This window comes from Panthera tigris, chromosome B4, assembly GCF_018350195.1.
Source record: "Panthera tigris isolate Pti1 chromosome B4, P.tigris_Pti1_mat1.1, whole genome shotgun sequence".
NCBI lineage: Eukaryota > Metazoa > Chordata > Mammalia > Carnivora > Felidae > Panthera > Panthera tigris.
This window is the reverse complement of record NC_056666.1, coordinates 123,847,157-123,870,567: the sequence shown is the minus strand read 5'-3', so window position 1 is coordinate 123,870,567 and position 23,411 is coordinate 123,847,157. Positions and strand designations below refer to the sequence as shown.

General features: G+C 35.0%; 1 protein-coding gene across 3 annotated transcripts in view; it reads right to left on the bottom strand.

Moving 5' to 3' along the window:
• Positions 1-23,411, bottom strand: part of WASHC4 (WASH complex subunit 4) — a 59,991-nt gene that overhangs the window by 9,408 nt on the left and 27,172 nt on the right. For all 3 annotated transcript variants that reach the window (XM_042993073.1, XM_042993074.1, XM_042993075.1), the window contains 14 exons: positions 22,736-22,861; positions 19,502-19,609; positions 18,220-18,366; positions 18,015-18,094; positions 16,789-16,894; positions 16,165-16,281; positions 14,145-14,313; positions 13,706-13,860; positions 12,129-12,203; positions 11,756-11,860; positions 8,968-9,102; positions 7,165-7,273; positions 2,578-2,644; positions 2,047-2,133 (listed from right to left, as the gene is read on the bottom strand). In XM_042993073.1, the coding sequence (XP_042849007.1) occupies positions 2,047-2,133; positions 2,578-2,644; positions 7,165-7,273; positions 8,968-9,102; positions 11,756-11,860; positions 12,129-12,203; positions 13,706-13,860; positions 14,145-14,313; positions 16,165-16,281; positions 16,789-16,894; positions 18,015-18,094; positions 18,220-18,366; positions 19,502-19,609; positions 22,736-22,861 (1,586 nt within the window). The remainder of the gene's footprint in view (positions 1-2,046; positions 2,134-2,577; positions 2,645-7,164; positions 7,274-8,967; positions 9,103-11,755; positions 11,861-12,128; positions 12,204-13,705; positions 13,861-14,144; positions 14,314-16,164; positions 16,282-16,788; positions 16,895-18,014; positions 18,095-18,219; positions 18,367-19,501; positions 19,610-22,735; positions 22,862-23,411) is intronic.

Sequence of the window (23,411 nt, the reverse complement as noted above, 5' to 3'; positions counted from 1 at the left end):
CTATAATAGACTATTTCAAAGCAAATCTTGTGTTGGGGCCTTATTCTCATAAATATGCACACATTTTTTTTTCATTTAAAAAAAATTCAAGCCTGTTGAAAAGTTAAAACATAGTATAATGAACACCTATTTACTCTTCACCATGTAACATTTGCCACATTTGTTTTTTCTGGAAACATTTAAAGTTACAGATTTCTTGTCACTCGGCCCACAAGTGCTTTAATATGAATCTATTAAGAGCCAAGAAATTCTCCTACCAAGCCACAATATATCATTACACCCCAAAATAAAACACAGTATTATCTAATATACACATGTTCTAATTTCCCTAATTATCCCCCAAATGTCCTGTATAGCCCCCCTTTTCCCTTATCTAGGATACGATTAAGGAATACCCACTGCATTTGGTTGTCAGGTCTCTTTAGTTTCCTAATCTAGAATAGTCTCGTTGCCTTTTTTGTCCTTCATGCCATTTTTTAAGAGTCCAGGCCAGGTGTTTCACGGAATGCCTCAAACTTTGAATGTCTCAGATAATGTCTCAGAATCTCCCTTAAAATAAATCCAGAGTAAACCTTTCTGGCAAGAATACAACATAGGCACTTGCTGTTACATTGCATGAGAAGATCCCATAATGTCAGTGTGTCCTGTGAACTGGTGATGCTATGTTCGATCACTGAGTTAAGGTGGAATACATCAACCTCTCCCTCATAGAGATAGTTTTCCCCTTTGTAGTTATTGAGCAATTTGTGGGATAATCTTCTGATAGTAAATGAATACTCTGTTCTCCAAAACCATTTTTATTGATGATTTTTGTCTGATTTCAAGCATTTACTGTGGTGATTGCAAAACAGTGATTTCTCCCTACATTTTCTCATCTATATCTATCAGCTGGCATTCTTCTGTAAAAAGGAACCTTCCCTCTACTCCTCCAATCTTTCTTATCATCAGTAGGATTCATGGTTTCTTTTTTTACTTAATATATCTTAATATTCTTAATGTATCTTAATGTTCTTTTTTTACTTAACTGATTTCTACCATGATTCTTTTTGAGACTCAAATTGTGTCCACTTTGTCCAGGGGTGCCCCTTCATGTCTGAGTCAATAAACTGTTATAATTAGATAATAATTATTATATAACAAAGATTTTATTAATAAAATCTGTAGTTTTCTAAAGAATTTCTTAATAATTCTGCATGCCTCTCTCAAGTTTTAAATTATGTTCAAAAATCACCACTTACTGAAGTCTGTACATCTGCACTGTCCAATAACATACCCATCAGCTATCTTATTTGCCTAATTTAAATAAAATAAAAATTTAAATTCAGTTCCTCGGCCCATTAGCCCTATCAAGTGTTCAACAGCTTCATGTGGTAGTGGCTACTGTACTGGACAATGCTGGCCTAGATTACACGAAATAAAGGACAGGTGTTCTAGAATAGTGCTGGCAAACAAATATAAAAACAGTTAAAAGAGAGGTGAACTGAATTTTACCAATGAGATATTTGGCATTTTTTAAACTAAATCCTCAAAGTTACTTATATACTTTGTACTTCAGCACATTTCAATTTGGACTAGTCACATTTCATATGCTCAACAGCCACAAGTGGCTAGGGGCTACTATATTAGATAGCGTGTTCTAGAAGATAACTTTTTAGTGAAGTTGGAAAAATCTCAGAATACTGCAGTCTTAAAAAAATTGAATCTCATAAACTGAGACCATAACTTATATAATAAAAACACAAAAACATAAGTTTATATATTACCTTCTAATCTCCCCTTTAAAATGTTTTTATATAAACATATACTTTTTTAAATCTCCAAATTTAGATTATTCCAAAATTAGATTTTAACCTTGTTTTTTAATGTTTATCAATTTATTTGAGAAAGAGAGAGAGGAGAGAAAGAGAGAGAGAGAATCCCAAGCAGGCTCTGCACTGCCAGTGCGGAGCCCAATCCGAGACTGAATCCCATGAACCATGAGATCATGACCTGAGCCGAGATCAAGAGTCGGACATTTTACCAACTAAGCCACCCAGGTGCCCCTACCTTGCTGCTCTCAACGTTTCTTCTGCAAGACCTTCTTCTTTTACTAGTTCTTCAAAGTTTACAATATCTTCAAGATCAGGTACAAATCTAAGAATTTGGAAAATAATTTTATTAAGTTAAATAGGAGTAATTGACAGAGATATGAAGGGCTACTATAAGTCTCCAAATTTTTCAACTATATTATCTGGAAAGAATTTTGTATTTGTTATATTACTAATATAACCAATTTAGTTCTAAAACTGACCTTTAGATCTGAATAATCAAATTTAATCCTTAAAATCATGTAATCTTTAGAACCATTCACAAAGTGTACTGATAACTATATCTTCAAGAGAAAAAAATTTTCAAAGGTCTGCTATAATCTTAAAATTCAAGAAGAAAAAAATATAACCAGAACTAATGGTCTTCTTCCATATTTATCTCAAAATATATCAATAAGAAAAAAAAACTTCTCTACAATACCACCTACAATAAATTTAAATGACATAAAATTTTTAAATAGCATAAGACAAAAATGTTTTGCATTCATACCTAATGGCATTGCTGCTGCAATGAAGGCCACCAGATCTTATCATTCGTATATAGCCCATAGCATTACCTTAAAAATGACACACAGACACAAATCAGATATTTATTCAAGTAAATCTAAACTCTAACAATCAGGAATACAGTCACATATAGCAATTACAGGGTTTCTATTCCTAAGTACTAAAAGATTCTTCTCTCTTTTACTTTAATTCTTACTCCATAAAAGTGAAACTTACATATTTGTGCACTTAAAATATACCTACTTATACACAGCTATATTAAATATCTTAAAAATAAATGTGACTGGCATTTGATAAACTAAATTCACTAAATGCTGACTACATGTTTAAAAACAAACATTTTAAAGTTACTATCTCAATAATTTCTTCATTCTCACACTGAGTGCTTGCCAGACCAACCCCTCCCCACCAATACAGCTGGAAATGATACCAAGAGGTCTTTACTTGATGCCCCCAAATTACATCTCCAACCTGGACTACTCCTTCAGGCTTTTTTAGTCAATGCCTACACCTAAAAGACTAAGAATTTTTAATTTAATGTTTAAGTCAAACTCAAGATCTTCACCCTATTATATTTCCTATCTCAGAAACTGACATTTCCATCCTTCCAACTGCTCAGGCAAAATGTCCTGAAGTCATCCCTGACTCCTTTCTTTCTTCCATACTTCATATCTAATCAATGGGCAAATTATAATAGCCCCACCTTCAGAATGTAGCCACAATCCCACCATTTTTCACATTCACAGCTATGATCCTCTTCCAAACCACCACATCTCTTGCCTACACCTCTGCAATATGCAAAGACCTCCTGCTCCCCAATCTTCCACCGTCAGCATCCTGCTCCCCAATCTTCTACTTCCACCGTCAGCATCCTGTTCCCCGATCTTCCACCGTCAGCATCCTGCTCCCCGATCTTTTATCTACATAGCAGCAGTGCTGGTGGTTCTTTTCAAAGTAGGTGGGTACATATCCTTCCTTTTCTGGAAACCCTACAATGGCTTTCCATCTCAATAAAACCCAAATCTCTTATGTGGTCAACAAAGCCCTGTGTGATCGTGCCCTTGCTGCTGTTCTGATATCCTGCCCTACCACTCAGGACTCTACTAACTCCTCCATTCCAGCCCCTAGGTCCCCAAAATGCCAGACAGACCCAGGGCTTTGGCACTTCCAGTGGCCTCGCTCTGGTATGCTCCTTCCCTGAATACACACATGACTTATTCCCCAATGTCATTTAGGTCCCTGCTCCTTAGAGTTTTCCCTGAACATCACTGAATACCATTGGCCAGAACCATTACACCTTCTTAGCCAGCACTTAACAGTGACATATTCTGTGTCTTTGTGTCTCCCCCAACTGGCATGCAAGATCCATGGCACAGCTTCTGTTCTCACTGCTCCACCCCTACACATAGTAGGAATTCAATAATACAGTTGACCCTTGAACATGGAGCTAGGGGTGTCGGACCCCCCAAGACCCCCACAGTTGAAAATCTGTGTATAACTTTTAACTACTTACAGCCTACAGTTAATCAGAGGCCTTAACCAGTGACAAAGTCAATTAACACACTTTTTGTATGTTATGTGTATTGTATATTGCATTCTTACAATATAGTAAGCTAGAGAAAAGAAAATGTTATTAAGAAAAGATAAAAACAGAGAGGGAGGCAAACCATAAGAGACTCTTAAATACAGAGAACAAACTGAGGGTTGCTGGGAGGGCATGGGTTATATGTGTGATGGGCATTAAGGAGGGCAGTTTTGGGGATGAGCACTGGGTGTCATATGTAGGAGATGAATCACTGTGTTCCATTCCTGAAGCCAAGACTACACTGCATGTTAACTAACATAAATTTAAATTGAAAAAAAATCATAAGGAAGAGAAAACACAATTACAGTACTACAATAGTATGAAAACATATACATATAAGCAGACTTGCACAATTCAAACACGTATTGTTCAAGAATCATCTATGTATGGCTAAAGTGAACTGAAATGAGTTGGGAGAAAGGACAAAAAGGTAAAGTTATTATTTCACAGTCATTACAATACATTCTTTATATACACTATCTCGTCTGATGTTTTTAAAAACTCTCAAAATAGGTATCACTGAATCTATTTTTAGGGCTATCCCAAGATGAGAGATGATGTTAAAATGTTTCCCTAATATGTGTCTTACAAATATAAAATATCTAGTTTCACTGTTTTCCTACAATTAGCAGACCAATATCCAGCAGATCAAAATGTGCTACTGAGAGGCAAGTATAGAGCAACAGTTAACAGGAACTCTCTGAAGCCAGATTTCTTGGGTTCAATGGACTCTGCCACTTTTTAGCTAGAAGATCTAGGTCAAGTTATAAACTTTGTATCTCTGTCTCCTCATCTGTTAAATTAAGTTCTACAGGGTAAAGATTTTGTTTAGTGCCCTATATATCATCAGCACCTAGAAACATTTGTTGCCCTCAGTAAATACCTGCAGAATTAATAAACAGCAATACTTATAACATTGTGAGTTTTATAGGTGTTAGAACACACAAAGCACTCAGCAAAGCCTTGGCACACAGATGTTCAATAAATGTTAGTGGTGGTACTGATTATTTCAGCAGGCAAGTAATTAGACAAAAGGACTTTTCCTTTTGCTTCCAACTCTGAGATTTCTTACTCCTTTTCCCAATATATTTAACAGACTCAAAAACACATTACTATGTTTATATGGAGATAAAGAATTTGTATTTTCTAAGAAGAGAGTAAAGAATAAAATTTTGGAACAAAGTGAAAAGGATAATATTCATCAAATGCTGAATGCCTCCTGGCGGCAAGTGAGGTGACATGACTTTATGTGTTAGGGGAGAATGTGTATGGGGGAAGATGACTAGCACAGTCCTCTTCAATAATTTAAGGACTATTTCATAGGACAAAATTATACTTTAAAAAATATTAAAACATTAAATAAATAGTAGTGCAAGCAGTATTCACATGTGGGGAAGAAGAACTCTGATACATAATCAGAGTATGAATAAATGAAGTTGCGAATAAATGAAGTTTTAGGCAGTGCTGCTTTAGAAAAACAGCTCTAAGTCTGAGGTCCCTGGACTCTGACCTTAAGCACCTTAACTCTGGTATAACAACATGTGGAACTGTATGTGTAGTATATGGGCACTATTCTGGGGAAAACCAATTCAGAGTTTTCATTAGATTCTCAAAAAGGGCTAAGATCTACTGCTCCAGAAGCTTACGGTCTAATGACATCAAATGTCTCTATGAGGAAACTACTTGTGGAACAAATCTCCTTATTAAATTGCTTAAAATAAGAAAAAAAATGACAAATGTAAAATTCTAAGTTCTTATAGAAATGTCTAATATGCAGGGGCGCCTGGGTGGCTCGGTCAGTTAAGCATCCGACTTCGGCTAAGGTCATGACCTTGAGGTCCGTGAGTTCAAACCCCACATCGGGCTCTGCGCTGACAGCTCAGGGCCTGGAGCCTGTTTCAGATTCTGTGTCTCCCTCTCTCTCTCTCTCCCCTCCCCTGCTCGTGTTCTCTCTCAAAAAAAAATAAACATAATTAATTTATAAAACTTAAGCTAGGGTTCAGTGACTTTACTCCAGAACTAAATCCTTATAACACCTTTCCCACTAGTAAATTTAAAGCCCCTTGAGAACAAAGGCTATTTGTATTCTCAGCATCTAGAAGAGTATTTGGTATAACAGATTCTTAGTAAATGTTTCATAAATGAATGAACGAATATCAGGAAGCATAAGTTTACCAAAGTGTAGTCAATAAGAATTTACTGTTTAGTGTCTACAATTGTGAAGAATACAGAATACCTCTGGACTTCAGCCAAAAAACCAGTTTAAGTCCTAGCAATACTATTTATTTGTCTGAGTTCTTTTTTCATCTTTAAAATGATGATTACCTGCCTCCTGCACAGGCATTCTGTGGAAAGCTTAAATAAGCATACAGTTTTGTTAATCTACAATTATTTTTAAATGTAGTTCTTGCTTTTAAATATAATGTAACACGTTTTGGGAAACTAGTTCTACCTATAAGGCAGGACAACTCAAGAAATTATATACAAATGTGAAATGATATAACAGAAAATTGTAACATTTAATATTTCAACCTTAACCAAACTTATTTGTAAGTAATGTAACTTATTTACTTATGTTACTAGTTAACTTTTCACATAAATTATTTTATGCCTCTGCATTGAGGCTATAACTTCAGGGAGCCCATTTTAAAAGCCCAGAACAGTGCCATGAACAGAGTAAGTACCTAATAAATAGTTACTTACAATCTGACTAATATGAGCATATTTGAGACGAGGTAAATGTATTTTTAATTGAATTGAAGAGGTTTTATTGAATTTCTTTTAGTCCACAGTCCCACAGTCTATCAATTATTTCTGCACCAACAGTGTAATCATACTTGAAAATCTTTTGGTAAGAAAATGACTCAGTGGAATAAAGTTGATCTCAGGCACTCACATATTAAATTGTTTATTTATATGAGATATTCAAGGAGATAGCTATTTGGAATTTGTACTTTATTTCCCAACTCTTTTATAATAACTTACCAATCTGGCTGATGAGTTGCCTGAACTGATCAAGGTAGCTTTGTCCCTCTGGGGTAATTCCAAGTTTTCTGATGCCTCGATTAAATTTTTCTGCTCTTTCAAAAGGATACTAAAGAGATAATTTAAAGACTACCTTTATTAACAAAACCCCTAAAGCATAAAATGCCTACAAAATCAACCACGCTAATACCATTTTCCTTTCTAATTTTGTATTTCCACTGTGCTTAAAAAAAAAAATCACTTAAATCTAATGACAAAATTTATAGCACAAAAGCTACCAATGTTTAAGGTCAATACAAATTAAATTTCTTTTTGTCACTAGCTAAGGAAAATAATTATTAAAGCCACCAAACTTCAGTTTTCCATCACCATTATTAGTCTCCCAACATCCAACTACTCTATCAATAGATAAAAGGAACCAATTCCTCCTAGAAACACTTCTTCAGTGTCGTGCAGCCAAGTTCCTGTGGCAAAATAGGTATTGCATATATAAACACACTCCTTCCCAAAAACATACATCAGCTGAGCCAAAATTTCTAATTGCCATCACTAATAAAAAATGATTTTTCAAGTCTTAGCTAATTAAAAGAGAAAATTACTCATTTTATATTAACAAATGGAAATAATTCTCATAAACAATAGAATGATCACTTCTCTGAATACTAGTAATTCGTTCCAGTAAAAAGGAGTTAATATAATTCTCTACTTATAACTGTGATCTATAATTTTATTCAGTTATTTTACTAGGAAATAGTATTTTACTGCTCTGACATTGATGAAAACTACCACCTAGAATACTAGACGGTTGAAATTAGGTGATGCTAAAGAGCAATTAAAATAGTTCTATATGTGGCAAATCAAATATAAAACCCATCTAAAATATAAAACCCATATAAAAACCATGCTAGCCACATGGCTACAAGCCTCCAAAATAGTACCACTTACATTTCTCTTCATTACTGGAAAACTCAGTGCAGGGGTGAAGGGAAAACAGTATTCTTATAATACAGGGAATAACAGTTGGTGTGGTATTTTTAGAACTTGTGGCAACATATATCAGAACTTTAAATATTCATATTCTGTGCCCTAGAAATTTCTCTTCAAGCAATTCATCTTTCAGAAATAATGTCCCAATACACAGAAATAAATGTGTAAGGATGTTCCCTGTAGCACTGTACATAACACTAAAAAAATCAGAAAAATCTAAATATCTGTCAGTAGGAGAAGGTTAAATAAGTTATGGTATATACATCTTTACTGTCTACTGTTAAAAAGAATGAGGTAGATCTATTATATGTACAGACTTGTGATAAGCATACTGTAAAATAATCTCTGTAGTATTACTCCCTTTTTGTTAGGGGAAAAAAAAGCAATACGTGTATATGCAAACAAATATGTTTATCACACAGACATCTAAAAGCATCATATCACAACGTTAACAGCAACTGCCTCCAGAGAATGAAACTGGGAGGAAAGACAAATGAGTGAGGTCATTTAGTTTATGCACTCTATATTGTTTAAATATTTCAAAATAAGCATGTTTCTCTTCTGCATTATTTTAAAATAAAGAAAGAAAAGTAACACCTGGCCACATGGATCCTTACACTTTAGCCTACGAGTAAGAAACTATAAGGGAAAATACAAGAAACGTGGAGGCCAGATCTAGAAGACACTATTGTGAAAAATAACAAAAAAACTAAAATCCCATTACAGAGCTTCATAATGAACTTCAGCATAAACATCTCCTATACACTCAACAGCCAAATCAAACTACCTTGAAAAGAATATAAAAATAAAAAATACCTTATGATCATTTTGGTCCTTGACTTCCCTGAAAAACCGAATATCTTTTATCAATCTGGATTTGATATGTTCATCATACATAAACTGGCTGAATATGTAGAACTTCTTTTTCAAAAACTGGTAGGTGAAATTAACCTATAAAATTAAAATACAAAAAATTGGGAGAAGTTAATATAAAAATTAATGTCAAATCAATGTGACTGAATATCAACTATAAGCTCTAAGTGAGATTTCATAAAGTCTAATATTTACAAAGCCTAATTCACACTGAAAATATTTAAATAATGAAGCTTTTTTATTGCCCAAGTTTACAGAACTTTCTATAAGCTCCCCTTAAATATTTTAACTACCTATAAAAGGGGGAAAAAAAAGAAATACAAGGAAAATAACCTCATAACAGAACTAAGAGTTACAGTGAGAATAAAAAATACAAATTCAACACTCTAGCTTTTATGGCATAAACCACAATCAGAAGTTCCTGTTCCTTACTTATTACTAATCTACATGCCTAGAATGATACTAAAGTAAGAAACACAGCGCTCTTTGAACTTTCCTGAAGGAAGACATTCAATGATGTACCCAGGAATATTTTGAGCACCTCCTTTGCACAAGGCAGTGTGTATCTGCTCTCACGCTAGACATGGTGCTTGTTATCATGAAGTCTATATTCTAGCAGGAGTAACAGACATTTAAACAAGTATATGTGAAATAAATTATTAAATCTCATCTGCAATAATTCACACAATGAGAAGTGCCAGTGCTTTGAGAATAATAATAAAAGGCCCTGATCAAGACTCAGAAAACCCCGAAAAAGTTGGATTTGAGCTGAGATTAAGGCCAAAATAACATGACATTATTTCTGACCTAAGCTGGAAGACTTGTACTAATTTCCATCTCCTCCACCCTCAAAAACTTCATTTTTTGACAGTCATCATTTATCCAGTGTTAGAAATGGGTGCTTCGTCATAATTTTTCCTGTGGCTTAAACACTGTTTTCTTCTTGATCTTACTAGTAGTTGTCCTGGTAGAAATAGTCCCTTCTTTATCCTTCCCACTCTTTTTTTTTTTTTTTTTTTTTAATATTTACTTATTTTTGAGAGAGAGAGAGAGAGACACACACACACACACACACACACACACACACACACACACACACAGAGCCCGAGTGGGGGAGGGGCAGAGAGGAAGACACAGAATCTCTGAGCTGTCAGCACCGAGCCCGATGTAGGGCTCAAACCCACAAACCATGAGATCATGACCTGAACCAAAGTCATATGCTTAAACTGACTGAACTATCCAGGCACCCCTAACCTTCCCACTCTTAATAATGGGTAACTGCCAGTCTCTGATCTTATTTCTCTCTCTCTCTTTTTTTTAAGTGTCCTGGGGGGATCATCCAGGCTTTTTTTTTTTTTAATGTTTATGTATTTTTGAGAGAGACAGAGCACGAGTTGGGGAGGGGCAGAGAGAGAGGGAGACCCAGAATCCGGAGCAGGCTCCAGGCTCTGAGCTGTCAGCACCGACCCTGACACGGGGCTCGAACCCACGAATCATGAGATCATGCATGACCTGAGCCAAAGTCAGACACTTAACTGACTGAGCCACCCAGGCACCCCTCATCTTAGTTCTTCTATATTCACTTTGTCATCATCAAACATCAGGAATGTACACTCATTAGTGTGATCAACTGATTCATGACTATATCCCCTGCTAGAGTGTAATCACCATGAGAGCAGAAACTGTTTTTCTCACCAAAGCACCTAGCACAGTGTCTCAGACATGTAAAATACACACATAATTATATCTGTTACATGAATGAGATTTCTGACAGATTCGAGGTCAAAAAAGAGTTTTATCCTTAAAAGTTCAGACATGATCTCCACACGAATGACTCCTTAAATTAGAAACTCTATGTCATTTCTATATTGGTAACTGCTAAAACAGAACTCCAACCACATCTCCTATCAGCTCAATCACTTTAATGGCTCCGCACCAAATATTAAAATGGTCCTTATGTAATTTCCAGTTATGTAACTCCTCCCTATTTCTTTACTTTCAAACATGCTTAATAAGATTTTACTATTTAAGCATTCATATTTTTCTTTCCTCAAGGACAAATTAAGTGTACCCTGAAAACCAGGTAAAGTCAAAAACGGCTCTTCTCCACAGAAGAAAAAATAGGATACAAATTCAAGTGATTCCCTCAAATGATAGTATGCCCATTTCTAAGATTCAAAATATTTTGAGTAAATTTCTACTTTTATGGATATTAAATAATTAGTAAGCTCTCCCCCCCAAAAAAGCATGACTAATGTTAAATAAACTGCTATCAATTGCTCGCGTGCAAAAGCAACAAATGATATCAGACAATCCACACAGATACATACATCTATGCCAGTGTCCCCAAATCTCTGATAGCACTTAATAATGATGTCCCTGAGATGGTAAGACATTTGAAAATGCCTTTTGTATCACAGAGCTTCCATGACAACCAACACAACTGTAGTGCCATTTTTTTTGAGATTTATTTTTAAGTAATCTCTACACCCAACATGGGGCTCAAACTCAGAACCCCAAGATCAAGAGTCACATGCTCTACCAACTAAGCCGGCCAGGCAGCCCCTCCCCAGACACTATAATTATACCAACCAGAAGAATGGAAATTCAGGTATATGATAAACAAGCAGTAGTGTATATTTACCAGAATGTTCTATGAGAAAACTATTTTCCAAACTACCATATTAAACAGGAGTCTATTACCCACCCAATCCCCAAAAAAGACTCTTACTGTTGTATTCATGATTCCTGTGCCATGTGTTCGAATTGAATTAGCAATATGCCGAATATTAATAGTGTTCAAATGTTTGTTATTGCTTGTTCGTTCAATAAAAATCTGCAATGAAACAAATTTACACTAGATAACAACACAATCCATAGCAAATGCTGGTCAGTTACACAAAGAAAATTTTAGAATCTATTTCATTAAAAGATAATTTCATTGGAAAGTCATTCAATAATATAATCAAAGAAATAAAAAGATCTCTAAACAATTATTTTCTGCTTTATTTCATTAGTTTTCACTAATGAGAATCAATTTTTGCCCCTCAGCCTTCCTACTATACATTCACCCACATCAAAAAAAAATTCTAAAACCCACTCACCTGATTGTTGAGATTATAGAGGTATCGAGACACAAATATGTGAATATTTCTCATAATTTCCAAAACATCCAGGCCCTAAAACAACCCACACAGTTCTATTATTATTATAGTCAGACTTGTATCAATATAGTGACTTACTACCAATATTTAAAATGACTTTAAAAAAACAACTATATAAAGAGTACAACCAAAGGTTAAGCAGCCTTCTAACTGCTACAATCAGGACTGTCTCCCTAGGAAACCTGGCTGCTTGTTATCTTACCCCTTTTGTAAGGACAGGAACAGTTGTATTTAAAATTTCAGACATCCATGACTCAATCATTTCCCCACCATTCTTGAGACTACTGGTCTTCCCAAAAATCTTCTGTATATATTTTACTAAATAAACTAATGGCCAGATTCTAAAAGGTAGTCAGGATATGTGGTGATATTTATAAAATACATACTATTTTTCAGGCACTGTGCAAGCAAGGTTCTTTTTATGTAATTCTCAAAAAATGAGGTATTAGTCTTCTAAATTCCACAGCTGAAGAAAATGAAGCTAAGGGAGTTCTCCAAGGTCACACAGCTAGGAAGAGGCAGAACCCAGGGATTTTTAGAAAGTCTAATTCCAAATCCTTAGGCTTCTTTTAATTACCCTAGACTACCTTTAACATACAAGTTACCTATTAAGAATCCATAACTCTTCAGTTACTACTCTAACACCTAATGGCATCAGATGCATTGTCCCACAGCTTTTCTAACTGGGGCCAAAGCAGCATCACAATACCCCTTTAAGTTTTCGTTATAGTTTTTCTCATGTTTCAATCTAAAAATTGTTAACTCACTTTTTCTTCCCCTTGGTTATAAGTACATGAGCAGAAACTGTTCCTATTTATTTTTGTATCCCAAAACACAGTTTGGTGCCTAGCATCTTTTCAGTAATACTAAATGCATAAATGAATGAAAGGAAATACAAACTGATCCCAGAAATGGTACCTACACACAGTAGGTTGGAGGAAAAATTATCCTCAAATTTCAGAACTGAGTAAATGTTTTTTGATAAATACTATTTTTGGATTTTCTTAGGAAAAATACATGCAAATTAACTGAAAACATAACTTTTGCACTCATGAGATACTGTCATATTGTAAATTAGCTTACTGAATTAGCAAAAGTAAATGCTTCTGTGCACTCATTTTAAGAAGATATTTATAGTCATATACATTTGACCATTTCTTAAGATGTTAAAATTTATACGTTATATCTAGGTTTAAAATCCTTAACTGCGATCTTGACTAAACTTTTTACAACTGGGCAGAAGTCACCACCTCACTATCCCACAGTTTCTGAAACAGTGTATCTAAATCTATGTACATTTCAGATGTTCAACAAAAGCTGGAGTGTAAACAGAAAGCCTGTGGTAAATTATTCCTAAAGCAAATCAGCACCATTATTCTTGTCAAGTATGTAGTTTTATACAGCAAATATTTTCTTCAATTATAAACATGTGCTAAATTAAGAAGAAAAAAAGAGACTTTTTAGAGAAACACTGCTATGCTACAAACACACTATGCTAGAAACATTTCATACTATACCTGTTCCAAAGTCTGACTAGGAAGATGAGCCTCCGTCATAACCAATCCATAACGCTGGGTAGCTAAATTTCTCATTTCACTGTACGTGGCCCAGTCATGAAGAGCTACTGTTGTGAGATTATAGAAGGTCTTGTCTAGGTAGTGAGTTACATAAGCTACCAAAAATAAATAAATAAATCAGTAAATATATAAACAAATTTTTGATTCATGAAAAAATAGAATAGGAAGAAAGATGAAGCTTTTGGAAACGACTTGTCTTTGAACATCAGACTTCTTCCTTTAAAATAAGGTACTAGGAAAATAAAAAAGAAGAAACAAAAAAGAATTAAAGAATAAATGAATAACACAAAAATACCCTCAAAGTTTTTTTGTTGCTCGTTAACACTTAAGGGCAAACTGATATAGTATATGAGTTTAAGAAGGAAAGCAAAACACTCACCTCGAATGTCAATGAAACGATTGAAAAATCGAATTGGATTCAAAGAGAAAAAAAGGGCCAGGTCTTTCATGCCAACTTTGAAAGGGTTTCGGTCATCCAGCTTTAAATGAGTGTGCACAGAAAGCCGCAGATCCTTCTCTATTTCCTTGCATAACTTGTCCAGTAAATGCTATTCACAAAGGAATTGATACCTTAATTTTTCAAAATGATATTCCTATTGCCTTGCTCCTCTAAGGCATCTATGCATTGACCACTAGAGTTTTATAATGAGTTCAATGATGAAAGGATTTGTCAAACTGGTTTAAGAGTCTAAATAAGCTATGGTAAAATATTATTTTTATCAGGAAAATGAAAGTTACTTTGTTTTCCATTTTATTTTTATACTTTTTTAAAAAGATTTTTAAATAGGGGTGCATGGGTGGCTCAGTTGGTTAGGAGCCCGACTTCGGCTCAGGTCATGATCTCATGGTTCGTGGGTTCGAGCCCCACACTGGGCTCTGTGCTGACAGCTCAGAGCCTGGAGACTGCTTCGTATTCTGTGTCTCCTTCTCTCTCTGCCCCTCCCGTCCGTACTCTTTCTCTCTTTCAAAACTAAATAAACATTTAAAAAAATTTTTTTTAAATACTCTACACCAAATGTGAGACTCGAACCCACAACCCCGATATCAAGAGTTGCATGTTCCACCAACTGAGTCAGCCAGGTGCCCCTGCTCTCCATTTTAAACCAACAATTTTTTTGACCACGAAGCAGTTAGATAAATCCGAAGTTTTTTATTTTCGTTAATACTTTAAAATTCTTAAAAAGAATTTCAAAAAGCTAATGTCTCATGGCTTCATTATAAAAAATGGGAAAATACAATATAAAGTATAACATTTAGGGGTGCCTAATATTAAAAAATATTAAAATATTAAAAAATACTTAAAAAACTGAAGTATAAACACTTATGGAAACCAGTAACGAAGGAAATGTCCTGAGAACAAGCAACAGAAGAAATTTTTAAAAATTTTTTTTTTTTCAACGTTTTTTATTTATTTTTGGGACAGAGAGAGACAGAGCATGAACGGGGGAGGGGCAGAGAGAGAGGGAGACACAGAATCGGAAACAGGCTCCAGGCTCCGAGCCATCAGCCCAGAGCCTGACGCGGGGCTCGAACTCACGGACCGCGAGATCGTGACCTGGCTGAAGTCGGACGCTTAACCGACTGCGCCACCCAGGCGCCCCATGGAAGAAATTTTTAAAAAGCTTCCTTATGATAATCATTAAAAAGAAAAAAAAAATCACAAAATTCATTGCTCTAAAGGTAATGAAATCAATCATCTTTTCTGGTCTACCATGAAGTTCTAAATACTGGCCAGACATGTATCTTATTTTTAAATAAGAGTAGTTAATATAAGAAATTATATAAAATTTTTCATAATTTTATAAAACCTGCATATGGTTTACATTGTGAACTTTACTCATTTTTCTCTCTCCCTCCATGTAATACTGCTAGATGAAAATTTAAAATGTTAGTGTTTATAATATGGATTCCAGTAAAACAAGAAGGGATATACTACACTGCATATCTGAATTATTTCTGTTACACAAATACATCTTTAAATACAGAATATTTGGTCATAGCTCTCCAAATAACTCAATAAAATATCACTAGTTAAGCTGCCAGAAGTGCGCTACCATTAGCAGCATTCAATATTCAAACCCACTTTGTATCTGCATTCTTCTAATAAACAGAACTTTACACTCAAAATCTGCTATTCACTAAAGTCAAGTATTTTTCCCAAATCCCTAGTCTGAATTTCTATATAAAACTTAGGGATTAAAGACCAATTTAGCATAACAGTGATACTGAAAAGTTCCTTCATTCTAGACAATGATTCATAAATAATAATTTATATTACTACTTACACATAACATGAATATATAATATAAATGAAAGCCTGCTTCAATCCAGAAAGTTTTTCCAAACACTGAAAAACTTAAAAACATGTATTTGGAATGCAATCTCAAATATGACGTTACCTCATTTAAGATTTCCATAATTTCTTTGTCATAGCAATCCAGAAGTATTTCGTGGGACTCTAAATGTCTTGCATGCATCATAGCAGGTACACAGTCACGTAAAGCACTGAACATGTACTAAGAAGAAAATCAGAATGTTCACGAATGTAGAAAAACCAGAGCTCTAATTAAAAAATAGCACAAAGGAAAAAATATATATATCACAAAAGTTAATTATCTATCTTTGAAGACAAAACCTCATTCTGAAGGTTAATTTTTTTCACACATGCCTGTCTTACTTTCCTAAATAAGAAGAGCCAGATTCTATTCTCTAAAGCATATATATTAAATCAACAAAAAATTCACATTCACTTATCCTTTCTTGCCTTGAACATTCAAATATTTATTTCCAAAAGAAATAGAAAGATCTGAGTAACATATTCCTTGCTGACAAGTAAATGTCAGCCTATTGTGACATCAACTAATATCAAAGTGAAATGAGAATGATTAGGAATATGAGTAAAAGAGTTAAATATATTGATATTCATTAGCATTTATATCAAATTTAACTACAGACCGTATAAATGCTCATTAAATATGGATAGTATTGTAAAAACATTAGCAATTATATTATTCTTCACTTACGTGTAATCTGGCTGCATCAACGGCATTTTCATATACATCATCTAGATAAATTGGAAAGACAGCTCGATGCCAGTATAAAAAACAACAGTCACATTGTGTTTGGACTCTACAATGTAAAGTAGTAATTAGTGGTAGCAAAATCAAAGCACTCCCCCACCAAAATAATGAAAGGAACAACATTACACATCACAATGGTAAGAGCTCAGTTTTACCCATTTTTGTATCCCCTACATCACTTAACCCAAAATTAGTAGAGAAAAGCCACAAAATACTTTCTAAATTGAACATGGGTAACAAAACTCCCCTATATCAGACACTGTCAGAATTCTGCACGCAGGCTAAAGCATACTTGAAAAACGACACACATAACTCTTAAGATAGAGTTTAATTTTTCAATACTACTTGATAGGACTGAACTTACAATACTTGCATCAGATATGTACCATTTTACCTGTCTCAAAGTTGAAAAGCAGAACCTTTTAAAAAATTGTGACCAAAAAAACAGTTACACTTAACCTGCCTATAATCCTTGCCAAGTGACTATTTCACACCATTTTGGGGCAACAAAATGTTACACTAAATATCTTATAATGAAGAAGGAGAAGATAGAAAGTTAAATGCTAGTACCTACACTTAAAGTCTCAGCTTCTTAGAACAACATAATATTGTTATAAATATGAGCTTTAAATGAAAAACTGTGCTATAACCTTAATTCACCTGGGAATCAAAATTCAGAAGACCCATTTTCCCTTCAAGAAACATATTGCTTCCTCAATAAAAAGAAAACAATAGTCACAAATGGCTACAAAAATAAGCCCAAAACTAAGTCATTTTAGTGAATTAATTCCAATTCATGTCAAAATAAAACTACAGAAAACTATGTGACATGAATCTCTAAGAGATGAAACTTTGTTATGAAGCAGCAATTTTAAAAGTCCACTAGGAGACTCATCACAGCAATCACAATATGCATCGGGGTCTAGCAGGTGCTCCATGGGTGATACCGTGTTTTCTCTGGGAGTTCTTCCAGAAGCTATTTCCTTACTACAGAAGCAAAGTTAAAGAAATACGATCCCCGGTCACAGACTCACTTTGGTCATGCTAAAGGAGTGACAAGAGGAACTAATGGTCTACCTGGGTTATATTTCCTCTCTTGCTATGCTAAAAAGAAAACTGATGTTTCTATCAGCCTTATCTTTGGAGTATCGTTACATATCCCTACTTACCTTTCTCTAAGTTCACTGATAAGATCCAGCTTTTTCATGACTACTTGCAGTGGAAAGAGTTCTTCATCTTTAAATGTTTTCTATCAGGGAGGGGAAAGAATGACAGAGAAGTTGCAGTCAAAGTAAGAACAGGTTTCTTGGGTCAGTAAGAAGGAAAATGTGAAATCTCCAATTTCAGTTTCCTTCCATAACCGCAATAATTTACCATTTGTGTGCCAACACTTAGTGCTAAGGAAACAATAAGTCGTCGTTGCTTTGTGCTTGGTCCATTTAGAGTGTTTTCAGCCAAAACTAGAGCAGAGAGTACATCAAGACGCTGTTCGCTATATTTTTTGTCAGAAATTACTCTTTTCTAAAAGACAAAAGAAGAGAAAGCAAGAAATAACAGTTTTATTTCTGAAGCAATAACAAAGACTCACAAGAAAAACTTCGTGGTAATCTTTTCCATGATTCAATTTAAGAGAGCTTAGACAAATGCTTCCCTTGATCAGCTTTTTCTGACATTATGTGCTTTATTTGTGTAACATTACCATTTAATGCTGACAGGGACAGCAAATGCAGTAAGCATATTTTTAAATTTCTATATTAGGCTTTTTGAAAGGCAGTTCAAGATGGCAACATAGGCCAGAGTCTAAAATTTCCATATTAATTTAATAAATTATTCTTTAAAAAAGAGGCATATTTTAAAACTACACAATGTCATTTTTTAAAATGTTTATTTTGAGAGACAGAGAGAGCACAAGCGGGGGAGGGGCAGAGAGGCAGAGAGAGAGCGAGAGAGAGAGACAGAGAGAGAGAGGGGGAGAGAGAGAGGGAGGGAGAGGCAGAGAGGGAGGGAGACAGAGAGAGAGAGAGAGAGAGAGAGAGAGAGAGAGAGAGAGAGAGAGAGAAAGAGAAGGAATCTCAAGCAGACTCCACACACTGCCCGTGCACAGCTTGAAGCAGGGCTCAATCTCACAAACCATGAGTTCATGACCTGAGCCTAAATCAAGAGTCAGATCCTTAACCAACTGAGCCACCCAGCCGTTCCCACAATGTCATTTTTTAACAGAGGAGTGTTAATGTATTCCATGCTGCAAGTTCAGAGTTAACCCTGATTGCTCTAAGTAACAATCACAAAATAACATGGAGAAAAAGGACCAAGAAATATTATGTTTGAAGGAATGGAGTAAACAGACTAAACTAAAAAAACACATATAAGGGCACCTGGGTGGCTCAGTCCATTAAGCGTCCAACTCTGGATTTCGGCTCAGGTCATGATCTCATGGTTCGTGAGTTCAAGCCCTGTATTGGGCTCTGCGCTGACAGCGTGGAGTCTACTTGGGATTCTCTCTCTCCCTCTGTCTCTCTGCCTCTCCCCCACTCATGCTCACTGTCTCAAAAAGAAATAAACTTAAAATATATGCTTAAAAATAAAAAACACACATAAAACAACAGGAGAGCAAACTAAAAAGATAATTATGCTGAATATACAATAACCTTCATACCTTGGCTACAGAAATAGAATTAAGAGCCTGATGTTGAAGGTGCTGTGTTATATGTGAAACCGAATCAGCCACAACCATGCTTCTTCTGTAGAACATATGCTCTATAGCCTAAAAAGAACCACAAGTAATGCTGTGAAAATCAACTTAAAACTTTTAGGCAAAATCACAGAATATCTTTAAGACCTTGGGCTAGGTAAGGAATTTGTAAATGGGATCCAAAAGAATTATTATATAAGATCGGTAAATTCAATTATATTAAGAATTTCTGTTCATCAAAAGCCACTATTCTCTCTCAAGAATAAACATTAAAAAAAAAAAATCTGGCATCATCTTGAAAAGCTGAACATGTAAGTAACACACAACCCAGCAATCCGCTGGTAGACACAAAACTCAGCAAACCTCTGGCACAACTACACCAAGAAACAGATACAAGAACAGTAACACTGTATACAGTAGCAACAACTGGAAATCACCCAAAGTCCATCTACAGGAAAGCTACACACCAATGAAAATGAAGGAACCATAGCTACTCATCCCAGCATGGAAAAGTTCAAATACAAAATTCTGGGGGCACCTGGGTGGCTCAGTCAGTTGAGCCTCCAACTTCGGATCAGGTCATGATCTCACAGTCTGTGAGTTCGAGCCCCACGATGGGCTCTGTGCTGGCAGCTCAGGGCCTGGAGCCTGCTTCAGACTCTGTGTCTCCCTCTCTCTCTGACCCTCCCCCATTCATGCTCTGTCTCTGTCTCAAAAATAAACAAACATTAAAAAAAAAAAAACTAAAAACCACCGTGATAAATTCCAATATTAATTCTAGTATTAAAAAAAAAATTCTGAGTTTAAAAAAGTAAAGAAGTACATAAAGTATTACTTCATTAATATAAACTTCAAGAGCATACATGACTAAATGATGAATGGTTTATAGATTCATCTATATATGGTAAACTAAAAAGAAAACCAACGGAATGAGAAGCATAAAATGCAGGACTGGTTTCCTCTGAGGGAGCAGGGTAAGATGTAATCACAGAGCACAACACAGGGGGTTTCTGAAAATATCAATATTTCTTAAATGGGATAGTGGGTTTTTGTCTATTATTTCTTAAAATTATGTTTATGAAATATATGCACATACACACATTTCTGTATTTACAGTTCATTAAAAAATGTAATATCTTTAAAAAAGGCTGAAAATTTCCAAAAGATTTTATTTCCTAAGCAAATCTAAAGGCATTAGCAGAAATTTACTAGAAAATTTTAATTTCAATTTTTATAAAAGGTTAAGTGGGCTCTCCTGCCTACAAAGGGTTTTTATTGTTTTTACTTACATAGAGTATGCTAAAAACATTATCGTATTTCCAGAAGTATTCAAATCACAAGATTACAGCACTTTCCCTAAACTGCAAAATAATTAGCCTCATGTTGACTAGCCTCATGTGCATCTGAACACTACAAAATGGATGTCTTTTTTTTTTTTTTTTAGTACAGTTGATACACAATGTTACATTGGTATCAGGTGTACAACTAGTGATTTGACAAATTGATACATTATGCTCTCTTCACTACAGGTGTAGCTGTCAACTGTCCCATTACATTGCTATTGCAGCATCACTGACTGTATTCTTTATGCTGTGCCTTTATTCCTGTGACTTATTCATTCCATAACTGGAAGCCTGTACCACTCTCTCCCCTTCATCCATTTTACACAATCCCCCAAACCCCTCCTCTGGCAATCATCAGTTTGTTCCTTGTATTATTTATAGGTCTGATTCTGCTTTCTGTTTATTTTTTTAAAATTCCACTTATGAGTAGAATTATATGGTAGTTATCTGTTTGACTTATTTCACATTAATACCCTCTAGGTCCATTCATACTGGCTCAAATGGCACAATCTCATCCTTTTTATGGCTGTATAATATTCCATTACGTGTACACCACATCCTCTTTAACCATTTGTCTATTGATGGACATTTAGGTTGTTTCCACACATTGGCTATTATAAATAATGCTGCAATAAACACAGGAGGCATGTTCTTTTCAAATTAGTTTTTTCACTTTCTTTGGGCAAATACACAGTACTGAAATTACTGGATCATATGGTGTTTCTATTTTTAACTTTTTGAGGAACCTCCATACTGTCTTCCACAGTGGCTGTACCAATTTACATTCCCACCAACAATGCATGAGGGTTCCTTTCTCTTCACATCCTCGCCGACACTTGTTACATCTAGTCATTTTGATATCAGCCATTCTAACTGGTGGGTATCTCATCGCGGTTTTGATTTGCAGTTTCCTGATGATGAGTGATGCGGAGGATCTTTTCAAGTGCCTACTGGCCATCTGTATGTCTTCTTTGGAGAAATGTCTATTCAGGTTCTCTGCCCATGTTTTAATTGGATTATGTTTTTGGTGTTGAGTTGTATAAGTTCTTTATATGTATTGTGGCTATTAACCCCTTATTGGATATATGATTAGCAAATATCTTCACCCAATCAGTTGTCTTTTTGTTTTGTTGATGATTTCCTTTGTTGTGCAAAAGCTTTTTATTTTGATGTATGATGTAGTCCCAATAGTGCATTTTTGCTTTTGTTTCCCTTGCCTTAGAGGACATATCTACGAAATATTGTTATGGCTGATGTCAGAGAAATTACTTGTCTGTGCTCTCTTCAGAATTTTTATGGTTTCAGGTCTCACACTTAGGTCTTTAACCCATTTTGATTTTGTTTTTGTGTATAGCATTAGAAAGTGGTCCAGTTTCATTCTTTATACGTAGCTGTCCAGTTTTCCCGGCACCATTTATTAGAGTATGTTCCCCACTATATATTCTTGCCTCCTTCGTCAAAACTAACCATATATTTGTGGGTTTATTTCTGGGGTCCCTATTTGTTCCACTGATCTATGCACCAATTTTTGTACCACGTCATATTCTTTTATAATTCAGGCAACATGCTTAAAACTTCCATGAGCAAAACTTTACTAATACTTAAGTTAACCTTCTCATTCCCTTCTTCTCTCAATACATGCTAATTTTAATAAAGTTTAAATATATTGGCCATTCATAAAGTTATTCAGAAATTACTTTCAATGGCTAGTTTCCTTAGCCACGTGAGAGATAAGTACACTTTCCCACAATTATTTATTCTAATAATCAAGAAGTCAAATATTACAAGATCACCATAATTTAAGCACAGGTTAATTCTCAATTATAATGGCAAGGTAAAATAATCTTCAACCTACCTTGAGAAGTTCAACAAGCCTGCATAATGCCTTAACTGAGGTTTTGGTCATTGGCTTTTGCATTGACATGTAGAGATTCATTGTGGTTTTAATAATGGTACTAATACTGTATGCATATAAGAAGCCCTATAAAAAAATAAAACAATGATTATAATCACAAGGAAAAGTTTCATTTCTTCAACATTTCATTCTCTATGTAACAATTATTCCCCAACTTGCCAATAACTATTTTAAAGTCTGCTCTTAAGATTTTGAAATATTCTTCCTCACGCAATGTTACACAATGGTGAAGCTTCAAAGCAACCCCTAAAGGTGTATTTAACCTATTACATACCATAAGTTTAGTACTGCTGAAATTAAAGTATAAAATCACAGTTAAAGAATCTCCCCATTAAAAAAACAAACAAACCCTTCAGAGAAATGATCTGAATGTCCAGAAGCTATCTATTCATCCTTATCTTACCTGCCAGACAAGAGTTTAAAGACTCCTATCTGCTACAGACAAATGCTAAGGACCCTAAGGAACCAGGAACTGAAAAATAAGGAGTATGAGAGCTGTTGTCTGGCCAATACAGATACTGAAAGGTATTTCTCAGTTCCAAGCCAATTCCCCCTTTCCTTTTCACCCGGACCAATCCCCACTGTTCATCTGCTACCATGTCCCCTGCCTATGTTG